The sequence below is a fragment of the Arvicanthis niloticus genome, chromosome 14 (assembly GCF_011762505.2).
Source record: "Arvicanthis niloticus isolate mArvNil1 chromosome 14, mArvNil1.pat.X, whole genome shotgun sequence".
Lineage (NCBI taxonomy): Eukaryota > Metazoa > Chordata > Mammalia > Rodentia > Muridae > Arvicanthis > Arvicanthis niloticus.
Window position 1 is genome coordinate 11,748,241 of NC_047671.1, and position 18,736 is coordinate 11,766,976.

An 18,736-nucleotide genomic window follows, 5' to 3' on the forward strand; every position below is an offset into this window, starting at 1 on the left:
ACGTGGATAGGTGTGCTGCCAGCATGTCTATGCACCGCATGTGTGCGGTGGCCACAGAGGTAAGAAGAAGGGGTTGGATTCCCTGGAAGTGGGCTCAGCAGATGGCTGAGAGTCATACCAGAAGTGCTAGGGATTGAGCCTGGATCCTCTGGAAGAGCAGCAGTGTTCTGAACCACTGAGCCATCTTTCCAGCCCTAGGATTCCTCTTATTAAAAAGATGGGAGCTGAGAAGGTGGCTCAGTCAGAAAGGCTGCTGTGCAAGCCCGAGAGCCTGAGCTGAGATTCACAGAAAGGGAGGTGAGGGGAGTGTGTGCCTGCAACCCAGAGCTCAAGAGCTGCTCCCAGCCGTCCTGTGCAGCTGGCTAGCCAGACAGTCTAACCAACACAGAGAGCTTCAGTGTGAGTCCCTGTCTTACAAACAAAACGTAGAAAATGACAGAAGCAGATATTCAATATAGACCTCCATATATCTACACAAAGGTGTGAACATGTGAGTGTACAAAGAAGGGAAAGGAAGATAAGTGGGAGAAAGCAAGGAAAAAAGAACCCCCATGTCTTACTGGGTTAGGGTACAATTTAGTCCGGTTGTTATGGAAACCAGAGAGGATGTTCTAGAGTACAACTGGTAGTATGCAACATTCAACAGAATATCTATGTAACTCAGAAAACCTCTCGTAAATGACTGGAGCAGAGACCTGTCTCCTGTCTGCTTCTTTGTCTTCCAGTGTCAATAAAGAGGAAGACACAGGAAGCAGGCACCCATGACATCTTCCTACCTTTAAAACTCCCATGCAGTGAGCCAACACAGTCAGTGAAGAGCTGCACGATGCTGGAGGCCACCACAGTGTCACTCTCCAGCCAGGGGTAATGTCGCTGGTGGCTACATCAGAGGAAGAGAAACACATGCTCAGAAATGAAACTGCACTGGACAGAGTTAGGTCTCAGGCCGTTGTCCAAAGCTCTAGCTATGGAGCTCAGAGTGTACTCGATGCCCTTTAAAGCTCCAAGCCCTGGAGGCACAGGCAGAGTGCACAGCAGCCGCTAGCTGCTTCTCCCTCCTCTCTGTGCCAGCACCAGCAACACCTACACGTGTGCTCATGGAGGGCAGAGGACAGCTGTGGGCTCTCTCCTCCTACACTGGGCTCCAGGGGCTAAACTTCAGGCTTCAAGCTTGGAGGCAAGTGCCTTTTTGTACTTGTGCCATTCTGCCAAATCAACAATAATTTACCTCTACTCAAAGCATGATCAAAAATGAAATAAAATTCATGTTAACAAACAAATGACTTAAATTTACCACAAGAGGTAACCAAAAAACTTTTTTCCTGTGTGTGTGCGCGCCTGCATGCATGTACATGCGCATGTATTTAACCAAAAAGAGGAGGTGCGACTCCCGGAGCTGGAGTTATAGGTGTCTGTCTGTGAGCCACCTCAACTCCAGTCCTCCGCAAGAGACCTGAGCATTCTTCACCACTGAGTCACCCGGCTCTCACAAAGAACTCCTTTATATGAAATTCTCCCCTCATCTAGAAAGTTCAGTATCAATAAGCTCCATTAATGTGTAGAAATTAACAAACTGTCAAACCAATTATGAAGCCAGTCCCTATACCATCCTCAAGCCAACAAATATTCAAAGACAGTCTTCGAGGAAAGTAAAGACCTACAGCCTCAGATTTTCTCTGACATGCTCCTGGGTAACACAAAGAACCTGGATACAAAGACTATTTATTATTTAACTGTGGAGTTACATGATTAAGGGTTCATTCCCAACCCAATAATTTGATATATTACTTAATTCTAAAAATAGCTAACCTCACAGGAAATGCTGAGACAAATATTTATAGAGCTACTTTATAGAGAAAAAAGATCATTTTTTAAAGTATACAAACACATTCAACTTCCTGACTGTGGAAAACTGGAAATTAGTGTTTCACTTTGTTCTGAAATGAATATTAAGATAACATCACTAATTACCCCAATGAATAATTAAATAGATTAAAATGTCTTGACTTTATTTATAAACTTAAATGTCACTATATTAAAAATTCAATCTGTGAAATCATCATGACCTGTATTAAATATCATTAGAACTTAAAGTAAATAAACTTCAAAACACCATCTGAGTACATGAAAAACTTTTTACCTCTCAGTGTCCTCTAAAACCAGGATCCAGGGCTTAAAAAGCCGGATGATCTGTGAGTGCAGGGACCGCAGCACTGAAACAGCACAATCGTTACACACAAGAAGGAGCCCATTCTGGCCATCCATTACATTTTATCCTAAATGTATGCGAATGTACTCCTCCCTCTCTGTGCAAGCTTTTGCTGATACAGAAACTGTACAGTTAGTACCACGATGCACACCTCCCTTTTCATTTGTTAACAATGAACTGAGTTTAATTTTTATAACACATAGATAATTTTATAATGTACATTTTCCAAGATAAATACTTTATATTCAGAACATAATGACAATGACTAACTAGGTAAATGACAGGAAGAGGAGTAGACGACACACATACATCTCTTTGCATCATAGCAAGGCCAACAAGCTACAGCAAGCATCATCTATTCACTGTGAACTATTATAGGTATGATGAGTTATGGGCTTATGCCTGTACCCCATTTTTTCTATTTCATTTCTCTGATCAACATTTGAGAAGAATCTCTTTATCCATCTCCTTCCACCCCTTCTAACGGAAGGCAGCACTTCCCCCCATCACACTGGACTCACACTACCTTCTCCCCATCACACTGGACACACACTACCTTCTCCCTATCACACTGGACTCACACTACCTTCTCCCCATCACACTGGACTCACACTACCTTCTCCCCATCACACTGGACACACACTACCTTCCCCCCATCACACTGGACTCACACTACCTTCTCCCCATCATACTGGACACACACTACCTTCTCCCCATCACACTGGACTCACACTACCTTCTCCCCATCACACTGGACACACACTACCTTCTCCCCATCACACTGGACTCACACTACCTTCTCCCCATCACACTGGACACACACTACCTTCTCCCCATCACACTGGACTCACACTACCTTCTCCCCATCATACTGGACACACACTACCTTCTCCCCATCACACTGGACACACACTACCTTCTCCCCATCACACTGGACACACACTACCTTCTCCCCATCACACTGGACACACACTACCTTCTCCCCATCACACTGGACGCACACTACCTTCTTTGCTGCTGGTAGCTGGGTCCTGGGCCAAGGAGGCAATTTCTAAGTCAGTCAGCCTCTTCACAAGGTATCCCAAAAACATCTTCACATCAGCCATGTAAGGGCTCCACTTAGAGAATAATCCAAAACTTTTAAAGTCCAACTTGGATAACCGCAGCTTATAAAAGAAGTCAGAAAGCCACTGTACCGTCTCCATTACCTAGAAAAGATGGCCGACCAAACACTGCTCACTGAATGTCTGCTGTATTCTTCCCCACTCCCTTCCTTCTTTTCTGTTGCTGGGTGAAACTGAGAACCTCATGAATAGCAGGAAAGCACCCCACTGCTGAGCCATGCCTTCAAGCCCTTTGTAGCACAGTGCCATGACAGATTGTGAAGGGAATATAGATTTTTGACAGAACCACAAAAAGACAGAAAAAAAAATAGTTAAGTTTAAAACTCTAAAGCAATGGAACTTTTATTACAAATAAATTCTCATATTTTCCTTATTTTTGAGGTTGCTTTTGTTTCCTTGTTTGTTTGGTTTTGGTGGTGAGGTCTCACAGACAAGCCAAACTGGCCTCACACTCAAAAGGCTTTTGCTTGAGTCTCCTGATCTACAACTGCAGGGGAGTGTGCCACCACACCTGGCTTCTAATGGGAAGCCACCACAGATAAAGCTGACAAGATGAAGGACTCTGTGGGACCCATGGAGCGGTCTCAGGGCTGAATCAGATGATCTTAGGTGGGACGGAAGGTTTATACAGGAAGAATGCTGGCATGGCTCTGTTCAGAGGGATAGAACTGCACGCAGGAGCATACAAGAAAAGCAGTCTAGACAAAGGCGACAGGAAGCAAAAGTGAAAGAAAACCATGGAGCTCTTATACACACACACACCCCTTAGAACAAAACAAAAACACCGGCTTTTAAATGTGTTCCAATTGTTTAAAACTTCACAGCAAGGGAAATGGAAAAGAATGCACAAACTGTCAGAGCAAAAGCTACACACCTGCTTGTCTGACAAGAGAACATCCGAAGCACTGTGAAGCACTGAGCTCTCCACGGAGGCCGCCCCCTGCTGGCTGCTCGGGTCGTAGCAGCCCAGGGCTCTCAGAGTGGCTTTCCAGCACTCAGGACTCAGCAGCTGCTCTGCAGAGCCTAGAGCAAAAGGCAGAGACAGCAGGTCTGTGTTTCCCAAATCACTTTTACAATGTGAATCAAAGATCACGTGTACTTTACAAAGTAGTGGTGGTGGTGGTGGTGGTGGTGGTGGTGGTGGTGGTGGTGGTGATGATGGTGATGGCGATGGTCTAAACCAGATTTTTAGGGATATGTGGTATAAGAAGAGCAAAGTAAAGAGACAACAAAAGTGACTTAAGTGCGAGTGAGCTCCACTGAAGTCACTGGACTGGAAGGTGAGGGCAGGGGTGACTCCACCCTCCTACAGTGATTAAGAAATTGTATTAATGTGAGTGTGTGGTATGTGTGTGCACGCGCCCACATGTCTCCTTTCACCATGGTTTCTAGGAACTGGACTCTGATCACCAGGCTTGAGTGGCAAGCGCCACCTGCTGAGCCATTTCTCTGGCCTCATCTTAACACTTTTAGACGGCACCTGTGGAGTGGTAAATGTGCTATCTACCTACTACTGACTGAAGTCTTCTCAACCATGACCACATGAAGACACTTACTCTGCACCAGCAGCCTGAGGACATCACTGTACTGGTCAGGGAACTGGTAGAGTAGGAGGTGAGTCCAGTGCTTACAGAAAAGATTAAATGGCATCAGAATATCTTCCTCTGGTTCAAGGCCCCAGGCAGTGAGTGCCAAGTGAATGGACTCCAGGAGCCTGGTGCGGTCAGACAGGGGGGGTTTAGTGCTGTTTAACCATTGTTGAATATCAAACTAAAAAGAAACAGAAACAAGAAGCCATTTTATTTATGTTAGAAAATTAGATGCAGCAGAGAGGGTTGTGCAAATTTAAAAACCAAAGACAGCCTTGCAGTACCTGTCTACTAACACAGGAACTAAGATGTGCATAGAGACAAGTGATGGGCACCACGATGCCATCATCCCACTCATTACCTGAGCTCGGAGGTAAAGTCAGTAGAGCCTCAACCTCCTCAACATCAAATCTTAGGTCAGGGTGGGTAAGGCTACAATCAGAAACACAACACTCACCTTGAGTGTTCACAGCCAGCCCTAGGTTTGACACCTAGCACTGCAAACAACACAAAACAAGAACAGGAACCCTCCACTGACCACCAACCCACTATCGATGTACAACTCCACTGTTTCTGGAATTCTATACTTTCTTCACAGAGAGTCCCTCTGAGACCTGCCGGAGCTTCAGAGCTGTCCCTCGGGACAGCGTCAAAACCGAGCAGCACTTAAGAGCTTCTTCAGCAGCCATGGATTTACTGACAGAGTTACCTACCTAAGTTTATAAAAGATCAGACTGCTGGAATTTCCCAACTTTCCATACTATAAAATACATCCGCCTCTGCTATGGACTGAGGTGAGTCTCTGAGCCCTAAGAAGTGCCAGCGTCCTACCGCTGGCTTCATCAGTGTCATGGAAGGAAGCCCAGCTGATGTGCTGACATTCTCCACTACTTACGTCACTGCCCTGCTCTCAGAGTCTTCTATTCAAAATGAGGACAAGGGATTCAAAACATGAGAGTCTGACACAAAATAACCCACAGATCAAACAATATAGTTACAGATTCAAGATAAGTTTAAAAGGATTATTAAACTATTAGGAATATTTCATGACTGTCCTAAGTTTTAAAAGAAAGCCTGGGAGGCGATCCTTTGGGGATCCACACTCTGTGCAATAAGACTGTCTATTCAGTACAGCCACGTCTTTCCCACAAAAGGGAGGCTGTAACATCAGGCCATTCAAAGATCATGCAGCGTGTAAGGGATCCGTGGCCAATCTCCGTGGCTCTTCGGGATGGGAAGCGGCAGCCAGGCACCCATGAGCACCTTGGTGAGCAGCATGAAGATCAGGTCACTGTTGTCCTCTCTCAGACACGTCACCACTTTCTCATACAGCTGGATGAACTCAGCGGGCGCAGCATTGGGAGTGAAGAAAGGAGACAGCAGAGAGCAGAGCCGCCTGTTCTTCAGGATGCTCTGAAGCAACTTTCTGCACTCTGATTTAGTGCCGCTAATAAACACCTGGGCAAAATAAAAGAAGAGCGGTCGCTCAATTTTCCCTTTCCTCTTATCTTAAGCAGTCGATCTTCAAGGGTACCAAATAAGGTGAAATCATTTCTTGTAAACAAAAATATAAAATAAAAAGATACCACAAATCATGTACCTTTAATCCTAGCACTGTAAGTTTGAGAACAGCCTGGTATACATAGTACGTTCCTGGCCATCCAGAGCTAAAAAGTGAGACCCAGTCTCAATAACAATAACAATGATGATGATGAATGATAATAATAATAAATTGATGTGGTTCAAAGGCTAAAATGCACTAGAATCTAAGTGACTCTCTATGTAGCACAGCTTTAGGAAGGTTTTGCTAATGTTGATCACAACAAAAATAACAGGCAGGGGCTGGAGAGATGGCTCAGCGGTTAAGAGCACTGACTGCTCTTCCAGAGGTCCTGAGTTCGATTCCCAGCAACCACATGGTGGTTCACAACCATCTTTAAAGGGATCCGATGCCCTCTTCTGGTGTGTCTGAAGACAGCTACAGTGTAACTCACACACTAAAATAAATAATTTTTAAAAATAACAGGTAGGGCTCGTGGTATGACTATATTAAAATTTTAACTTCAGTGAGACAAAAGAATCATAAAATAGAAGAAAACTGAACTATAAAAATATATCGATTTCTAAGCACTAAGCTAAAAACCATCTAAAGAACTCTTACAATCAAACCAAGGCCCGAAAAATGTACAAAGGAAAATAATCAGCAACACACACACATACACTCACATGCACACTCACTCACATACACACACACTCACATACACACACATACGCTCACATGCACACACACTCACATACACGCTCACATACACACACACTCACATACACGCTCACACACACATACACTCACATGCACACACACTCACATACACACACATACACACACACACGCATACACTCACATGCACACACACTCACATACACGCTCACACACACACACACGCACGCACACTCACATGCACACACACTCATACATGCTCACATACACACACATATGCTCACATGCACACACTCACATACACGCTCACATGCACACACACGCATACACTCACATGCACACACACTCACATACACGCTCACACACACACACACTCACATGCACACACACTCACATACACGCTCACACACACACACATACGCTCACATGCACACACACTCACATACACGCTCACACACACATACGCTCACATGCACACACACTCACATACACGCTCACATACACACACTCATACACGCTCACACACACACACACATACGCTCACATGCACACACACTCACATACACACACACATACACGCTCTCACACACACACACACGCTCACATACACACACACGCATACACTCACATGCACACACACTCACATACACGCTCACACACACACACATACGCTCACATGCACACACACTCACATACACGCTCACACGCACACACTCACGCACACACACACACTCACATACACACTCACATGCACACACACGCATACACTCACATGCACACACACTCACATACACGCTCACACACACACACACTCACATGCACACACACTCACATACACGCTCACACACACACACATACGCTCACATGCACACACACTCACATACACGCTCACACACACACACTCACGCACACACACACACTCACATACACACTCACATGCACACACACGCATACACTCACATGCACACACACTCACATACACGCTCACACACACATACGCTCACATGCACACACACTCACATACACGCTCACATACACACACTCACATACACGCTCACACACACACACACATACGCTCACATGCACACACACTCACATACACACACACACACGCTCTCACACACACACACACACGCTCACATACACACACACGCATACACTCACATGCACACACACTCACATACACGCTCACACACACACACATACGCTCACATGCACACACACTCACATACACGCTCACACACACACACTCACGCACACACACACACTCACATACACACTCACATGCACACACACGCATACACTCACATGCACACACACTCACATACACGCTCACACACACACACACTCACATGCACACACACTCACATACACGCTCACACACACACACATACGCTCACATGCACACACACTCACATACACGCTCACACACACACACTCATGCACACACACACACTCACATACACACTCACATGCACACACACTCACATACACGCTCACACACACACACATGCACACACACTCACATACACGCTCACACACACACACATACGCTCACATGCACACACACTCACATACACGCTCACACACACACACTCACGCACACACACACACTCACATACACACTCACATGCACACACACGCATACACTCACATGCACACACACTCACATACATGCTCACACACACACACTCACATGCACACACACTCACATACACGCTCACACACACACACATACGCTCACATGCACACACACTCACATACACGCTCACACACACACACTCACGCACACACATACACTCACGCACACACACACATGCACACACACGCATACACTCACATGCACACACACTCACATACACGCTCACACACACACACACTCACATGCACACACACTCACATACACGCTCACACACACACACATACGCTCACATGCACACACACTCACATACACGCTCACACACACACACTCACGCACACACACACACTCACATACACACTCACATGCACACACACGCATACACTCACATGCACACACACTCACATACACGCTCACACACACATACGCTCACATGCACACACACTCACATACACGCTCACATACACACACTCACATACACGCTCACACACACACACACATACGCTCACATGCACACACACTCACATACACACACACATACACGCTCTCACACACACACACACACGCTCACATACACACACACGCATACACTCACATGCACACACACTCACATACACGCTCACATGCACACACACTCACATGCACACACACTCACATACACGCTCACACACACACACATACGCTCACATGCACACACACTCACATACACGCTCACACACACACACTCACGCACACACACACACTCACATACACACTCACATGCACACACACTCACATACACGCTCACACACACACACTCACATGCACACACACTCACATACACGCTCACACACACACACATACGCTCACATGCACACACACTCACATACACGCTCACACACACACACTCACGCACACACACACACATACGCTCACATGCACACACACTCACATACACGCTCACACACACACACTCACGCACACACACACACTCACATACACACTCATATGCACACACACGCATACACTCACATGCACACACACTCACATACACGCTCACACACACACACACTCACATGCACACACACTCACATACACGCTCACATACACACACTCACATACACGCTCACACACACACACACGCACGCACACTCACATGCACACACACTCATACATGCTCACATACACACACATATGCTCACATGCACACACTCACATACACGCTCACATGCACACACACGCATACACTCACATGCACACACACTCACATACACGCTCACACACACACACACTCACATGCACACACACTCACATACACGCTCACACACACACACATACGCTCACATGCACACACACTCACATACACGCTCACACACACATACGCTCACATGCACACACACTCACATACACGCTCACATACACACACTCACATACACGCTCACACACACACACACATACGCTCACATGCACACACACTCACATACACACACACATACACGCTCTCACACACACACACACGCTCACATACACACACACGCATACACTCACATGCACACACACTCACATACACGCTCACACACACACACATACGCTCACATGCACACACACTCACATACACGCTCACACGCACACACTCACGCACACACACACACTCACATACACACTCACATGCACACACACGCATACACTCACATGCACACACACTCACATACACGCTCACACACACACACACTCACATGCACACACACTCACATACACGCTCACACACACACACATACGCTCACATGCACACACACTCACATACACGCTCACACACACACACTCACGCACACACACACACTCACATACACACTCACATGCACACACACGCATACACTCACATGCACACACACTCACATACACGCTCACACACACATACGCTCACATGCACACACACTCACATACACGCTCACATACACACACTCACATACACGCTCACACACACACACACATACGCTCACATGCACACACACTCACATACACACACACATACACGCTCTCACACACACACACACACGCTCACATACACACACACGCATACACTCACATGCACACACACTCACATACACGCTCACACACACACACATACGCTCACATGCACACACACTCACATACACGCTCACACACACACACTCACGCACACACACACACTCACATACACACTCACATGCACACACACGCATACACTCACATGCACACACACTCACATACACGCTCACACACACACACACTCACATGCACACACACTCACATACACGCTCACACACACACACATACGCTCACATGCACACACACTCACATACACGCTCACACACACACACTCATGCACACACACACACTCACATACACACTCACATGCACACACACTCACATACACGCTCACACACACACACATGCACACACACTCACATACACGCTCACACACACACACATACGCTCACATGCACACACACTCACATACACGCTCACACACACACACTCACGCACACACACACACTCACATACACACTCACATGCACACACACGCATACACTCACATGCACACACACTCACATACATGCTCACACACACACACTCACATGCACACACACTCACATACACGCTCACACACACACACATACGCTCACATGCACACACACTCACATACACGCTCACACACACACACTCACGCACACACATACACTCACGCACACACACACATGCACACACACGCATACACTCACATGCACACACACTCACATACACGCTCACACACACACACACTCACATGCACACACACTCACATACACGCTCACACACACACACATACGCTCACATGCACACACACTCACATACACGCTCACACACACACACTCACGCACACACACACACTCACATACACACTCACATGCACACACACGCATACACTCACATGCACACACACTCACATACACGCTCACACACACATACGCTCACATGCACACACACTCACATACACGCTCACATACACACACTCACATACACGCTCACACACACACACACATACGCTCACATGCACACACACTCACATACACACACACATACACGCTCTCACACACACACACACACGCTCACATACACACACACGCATACACTCACATGCACACACACTCACATACACGCTCACATGCACACACACTCACATGCACACACACTCACATACACGCTCACACACACACACATACGCTCACATGCACACACACTCACATACACGCTCACACACACACACTCACGCACACACACACACTCACATACACACTCACATGCACACACACTCACATACACGCTCACACACACACACTCACATGCACACACACTCACATACACGCTCACACACACACACATACGCTCACATGCACACACACTCACATACACGCTCACACACACACACTCACGCACACACACACACTCACATACACACTCATATGCACACACACGCATACACTCACATGCACACACACTCACATACACGCTCACACACACACACACTCACATGCACACACACTCACATACACGCTCACATACACACACTCACATACACGCTCACACACACACATACACACACATGCACACACACTCACACACTCACATACACGCTCTCACACACACACACACACACACATGCTCACATACACACGCATACACTCACATGCACACACACTCACACGCTCACACACACACACACGCTCACACACACACACACGCTCACATGCACACACACTCACACGCTCACACACACACATACACTCACGCACACACACACACACATACACGCTCACATGCACACACACATACGCTCACATGCACACACACTCACATACACGCTCACACACACACACACATACGCTCACATGCACACACACTCACATACAAGCTCACACACACACACATACACTCACATGCACACACACATACACGCTCACACACACATATACGCTCACATGCACACACACTCACATACACGCTCACATACACGCTCACACACACACACACGCTCACATGCACACACACGCATACACTCGCTCACACACACACACACATACGCTCACATGCACACACACTCACATACACGCTCACATATACGCTCACACACACACATACGCTCACATACACACACACGCATACACTCACATACACGCTCACACACATACACTCACATACACGCTCACACGCACACACATATACGCTCACATGCACACACACTCACATACACGCTCACACACACACACACACACATACACTCACATACACACACACGCATACACTCGCTCACACACACACACACACATACGCTCACATGCACACACACTCACATACACGCTCACATATACGCTCACACACACACACATACGCTCACATACACACACACGCATACACTCACATGCACACACACTCACATATACGCTCACACACACACACATACGCTCACATACACACACTCACATACACGCTCATACACACACACACATACGCTCACATACACACACACGCATACACTCACATGCACACACACTCCCATACACGCTCACATACACATATACTCACTCCCATACACATTCACATACACACACACACACACACATATGCTCACATGCACACACTCCCATACACGCTCACATACACACACACATACATTCACTCCCATACACATTCACATACACACACACACACACATGCGCACACATGCGCACACGTGCGCTCTGCCAATAAGCACATCAAAAGGCACGTAATTTGAAAGAATTTGAGCTGCAAAGAGCAGGACAAACAGCTTGGAGATGAATGCACGCTGCACAGGCCTGAGGACCTGTGTCTAATCCCAGCATCCACATGAAACTAAAGAGGCAGCGGCTGTGTGCATCTGAAACTGACAGAGGTTGGGGATGGAGACATGAAATCACAAGCTGACCAGCCTGACTCAAGATTCCATGACAGAACTTGTACAAGTCAGAAAGTGATAAAGCTCTGGCCTCTATGCATACACATATTTGTGTGACACACATACACACACATACACACAAGCAATACAAATTTTGAAATGTTTTAGATAATAGCAATACTAAGGACTGAACTTAAGTCTCTCATGCACACTGGGCAAGGACTTTACCACTGACCTATGACTCCTATCTTTTTTTGGTTTTTATTTGTTTGTTTTATGACTTTTTTGAGACAATGTCTTACTAAGTTGTCCAGGTTGGACTTGAACTTACTCTGTAGCCTTAGGCAGGCCTTGAACTTGGGATCCTAAGTAGCAGAATTATAGGCTATGCCACTAAGACTCATCATTTTCAAGGAATATGATGGGAATGGTATCAACTATACAAAATCAGACAGAGTGAGGACAAACTTTAAAAATTAATTGGAAACTATTTTGCAAATGATAAAGAAACTTTAACAACGTAATTGTTAATAATACCAACAACCGCCGGGCAGTGGTGGCGCACGCCTTTAATCCCAGCACTTGGGAGGCAGAAGCAGGTGGATTTCTGAGTTCAAGGCCAGCCTGGTCTACAGAGTGAGTTCCAGGACAGCCAGGGCTACACAGAGAAACCCTGTCTCGAAAAACCAAAAAAAAAAATAATAATAATAATACCAACAACCTATGCCAAAATCTAATGTCTCCCTAGTCTTTCAATTATGAACAACTTAATCTCTCTTGTAGAAGAAGCAACATTCTATGCCAAAAATTCTACCAACATCAAAGGAAGCCAACAGTTCTCAAGAGGCTTCTGATAGTAGGTAGTCAAGATACTGTGGGAATTCACTGCCTGTCCACACGTGACTGACAACTGGGAATAGCCTTACCTGTCCCAAGATCTCAATGCATGAAGTGAAGAACTGTCTTGTAGGAGGATGGCGCTGGGTCTCATCGCTGACATGGTCCACAACAGTAAAGAAAAGGCTGATGCCAATTTTCTGAACTCCAGGTGTAGGCTGTAACTTATAGGTGTTCACTAAGGCCCTGTGGGAAAACATGAGCACAATATTTGTCTGCAGTAAAGAATCTATATTCCCAAATGTCTCTTTGACTTCCTAGACTCCTCAGGCAGTATCTGTAAGAGTCTTCAGAGCCCTATGCAAATAACACCTTAAAAATATTACATGTGGTAAATGTGTATCGATCAATTACCTAAAGATTAACTTTAGAGATGCAGTAATGCCTTTATACTTCCCTAGAGGAAGTAAAAGTCAGCTGTTATTATAAGGACAATTAACATTTTGGCATTTATTAAAGTTTTCATGTACTGTATGTAATTCAGTTACTTGACTTTTGTATATTTTAGAACACAAATATGTTGATCTCTATATATTTTAAAATCTAAAATATGCCTGAGGGTGAGATGAACACCAGGCAACAAGTGGTACAAGTACATTCATGCAGGAAAAACACTCATACATGTAAAACAAATACATCTAAAAATTTTTCCTAAGATATTCTTCTATTGCTCATGCTTTGTAGTACCTTCCCAGAGATAAAAATACCAACCTGTGGTTAGCCTGATCTAATCCTTCCCCTACACAGGAGGCTTCAATGCCCTCTACACACCATCCCCACTTGCTGAAGGGATCAGTGGCTTGCCACGAAGTGCAGTGGTGTTAAATTAAGATAGCTTCCTTCCCAGCTTTGTCCAGTTGGCTTTAGACAAGGTGAGTATATGCCAGGAGCTCTCAGAGAAAACCACAATGGTCACATGCAAGTTAAAAAGGCCTCATCCCTGTAAGCAATGGTGGTGAGCTTTATTTTATAATCTGAGTTGACAACAGTAACCTTCTGGGTGAGGATGACTCCAGGGTAAACTGAAGAGGTAAACCCCCATCACTGAGTTCCAATGCACAGAATCATCTTACAGTTCAAGGGTTTGTAAACTTTTGCTGGACAAGGCCAGATGATAGGAAATATTTTATGTTTGTGGGCCATAAAGCAAGCATCACAAGTAGTCACATCTGTTGTTGAAGCTCATAAGTCATAGCCGTATGAGAGACAGAGACTGCTATCCTCCAGTAAAACCGTTTATATAAACAGATATATAAACAGATAGCTAGCCAGATGGGACCCAAAGGCCCCAGTTTGCTGATTTCCATACTAAATGATTAGAGGTGTAAGGCAGCAAAGAGATAAGGTAACATGCATGACTACTATCAACAGCAAAGCCAACTTTGAAATGACAGGCCGTGGGACTCACGTGATCAGGTTTTCTGCATGCACAGCAGCCTCCACAACAATTAGTGCCGGGGGCTGAGCAGCTTCTGCTTGGAACTGTCTCACTTCTTTTTGCAGAACATGGATCTGCTGGCTTACTGCTTCATTCTTGCACATGCCTTCAAACTAATAACAATTCAAGGGATTAGCAGGCTTTTTGTTATTATTGTTTGCTTTGATTTTTTTGTTGTTGTTGTTTGTTTTGGGTTTTTTTTTCAAATGGTCTTACTCTATAGCCCAGGCTGGCCACAAACTCATGGCAATCTTTCTGCCTCAGCCTTCCAAGTGCTAGGGTTAGAGGTATGATCTACCACAGCCAGCCCTCAACAGTCTTGTTTTCTCCTAATACTTCTAGAATGGGGTATTTTATTGTAAGTGCAATGGCATATGATGCATAGAATATTATTATAGTCAACAATACAATTTAATCCAAAACTTGATTGAATGTAAAATGAATGGGGAAAATAAGTCAAAAGCTATCAAGGATTATTCTAGCACAAGACAGAAGCAGCAGGATCATGAGTTCAAGGTCAGCCTGTGCTACACATAGAGACCATGACACTTAATTTAAAAGTGAGGGTGAGAGATAAAAAATGTAGCTCTCAGTGATGAGAGCACTCGTCTAATACGTGACTCTAAGTTCAATCCCCATTAGAGTAGGGGAACTATTAAAGAACTCATTGCTTATGTAGAATCAAATTGAAATTAAATATAATTTTTCTTTTATCATGTGTGTGTGTTGTATAAGGATTCACATAACATAGGCTGGTCTAAAATTCACTATTTAGCCCAGGTAGACCTTGAATGCCTGATTTTCTTGCCTCTCTACTTTCCAAGTACTCAGACTTCAGATGTGCCACCACACCTGGTTTAATTAAATGAGTTTATTTTTTATAAAAATACTAAAGCTTGTGTCTATATATTTGCTTATAAACTGATATGATAATAAATAACTTATCAATGCTTAAGAATATTTAACAAAACATATTTTAGTTTTCTTATGTTTCACTTGTTCAAATCCCATCATAGAACTAGCATATAGCATCTTCCCTTGCTAAGGCCTTTCCTCTTTCCCTCTCTCTCTCTCTCTCTCTCTCTCTCTCTCTCTCTCTCTCTCTCTCCCTCTCCCTCTCCCTCTCCTCCCCTCCCCTCCCCTCCCCTCTTTTCTCTCCTCTCCTCTCTTCCTCTCTCCCTCTCTCCCTCTCCCCCCCCCTCTCTCTCTGAGACTCACACAGCCTGGGATCAACATGCTCTCCTGAATACAGTTAACCACAGGCATCACACTGCAATTAATGAACAGCCTGTTCCAGAGGAATGGGGCCTCTTTAAAGGACCAGATCCACTGGAGGTCTGGGGAAATGTCCTAGGTGGTAGTGTGGACTTGGGTGTAAACCCTAGTACCCAAGAACAGCATAGTGGTATGCGCAGACTGTGGGCTTAACTTGGTAAGCACCAGCCAGTGAGAGATCCTGTCTCAAAAAAGCACAGGGGATGTCACTTGAGGCTGTCCTCATATCATGCACATACGAGAGAATTAGGTGCATTCAGAAGTGATCAGTGTCTCTGTTATCCCCCCCTGGCCACAGTTCTCCATAAGTGATCAGTGTCTCTGTTATCCCCGTGGCCACAGTTCTCCATAAGTGATCAGTGTCTCTGTTATCCCCGTGGCCACAGTTCTCCATAAGTGATCAGTGTCTCTGTTATCCCCGTGGCCACAGTTCTCCATAAGTGATCAGTGTCTCTGTTATCCCGTGGCCACAGTTCTCCATAAGTGATCAGTGTCTCTGTTATCCCGTGGCCACAGTTCTCCAGCACTTCTGGCTGGTCTCTCACAGGTTCTGGCTGACTCTTCCATCCATGAGCATCCCTATAAAGAGCTTTGCTTTGTTCCAGGAACTGAGAATTACACACGACTCCTCAGGAGCTGGTTCAGGCCTGCACGCCCTCACCCCTCACAGTAGCCCACTGTCCCACTTACTGCCCCACTTTCCTGTATTGTATCTTACTTTGTTGCTTTATAATTCTGAGTGTTTTTGTTTAAAATGACAGATGTTTTGCTAATAGCATCTGTATCTTCCTCTTTATGCTAAGCACACATGGAGCCTGGATATCTGCTTTGTCTATGTTCTAGATGGGAAAAACAAAAGGTTAAGGGTGTGTGTGTGTGTATGTGTGTGTGTGTGTGTATGTGTATGTGTGTATGTGTGTGTGTATGTGCTTAACACACAAGGGGGTTGGTGTTCTTTAAGAGAAGGGCTAGGGATATAATACCATGGTTTGCCTGGGAGAGACAAAACTTTAAGCACTGTATAAACTGGGCATAGGGGTGCACACCTGTAATCTCAGGATTAGCTCAAGGTCATCCTTGACTATACAGCAAGTGTACCATCAAGCACACCACGCTGGGCTTCATTTGGTTCTAGGGTTTGAATTCGGGTCCTCATGCTGCAAGACAAGTGCTACAGACCTTAACACGGATACCATGAGTGAGCTGGTGGAGCTGTGTATGCAGCAGCATCACCATCCCCCAGCACACCAAGGTAGTGCACTGCTAGGACCTGCACAAAGCAGCCACTGTCAGCACCCTGTAAACACAGCTCCCACCCTGGCAATCTTGCCTGTGATGTCACTAATGCCATGTCCTAAATAATCAGTAACAACCTAAACCTTGATTTTCAACCACCAGTCTCCTGACAGACAACCAGACATCAGTCCAATAAGAT

At 45.5% G+C, this 18,736-nt stretch overlaps 1 protein-coding gene across 6 annotated transcripts in view; it reads right to left on the reverse strand.

The window, feature by feature from the left end:
* The window catches only part of Epg5 (ectopic P-granules 5 autophagy tethering factor), a 107,311-nt gene that overhangs the window by 18,017 nt on the left and 70,558 nt on the right, over positions 1-18,736 (reverse strand). For all 6 annotated transcript variants that reach the window (XR_013103606.1, XR_013103607.1, XM_076912393.1 and 3 more), the window contains 8 exons: positions 15,997-16,139; positions 14,618-14,774; positions 6,186-6,380; positions 4,890-5,103; positions 4,208-4,356; positions 3,216-3,417; positions 2,141-2,213; positions 777-880 (listed from right to left, as the gene is read on the reverse strand). Coding sequence is in view for 4 of the 6 variants with exons in the window: in XM_076912393.1 (XP_076768508.1) it covers positions 777-880; positions 2,141-2,213; positions 3,216-3,417; positions 4,208-4,356; positions 4,890-5,103; positions 6,186-6,380; positions 14,618-14,774; positions 15,997-16,139 (1,237 nt within the window). In the remaining 2 variants the exon portion in view is untranslated. The remainder of the gene's footprint in view (positions 1-776; positions 881-2,140; positions 2,214-3,215; positions 3,418-4,207; positions 4,357-4,889; positions 5,104-6,185; positions 6,381-14,617; positions 14,775-15,996; positions 16,140-18,736) is intronic.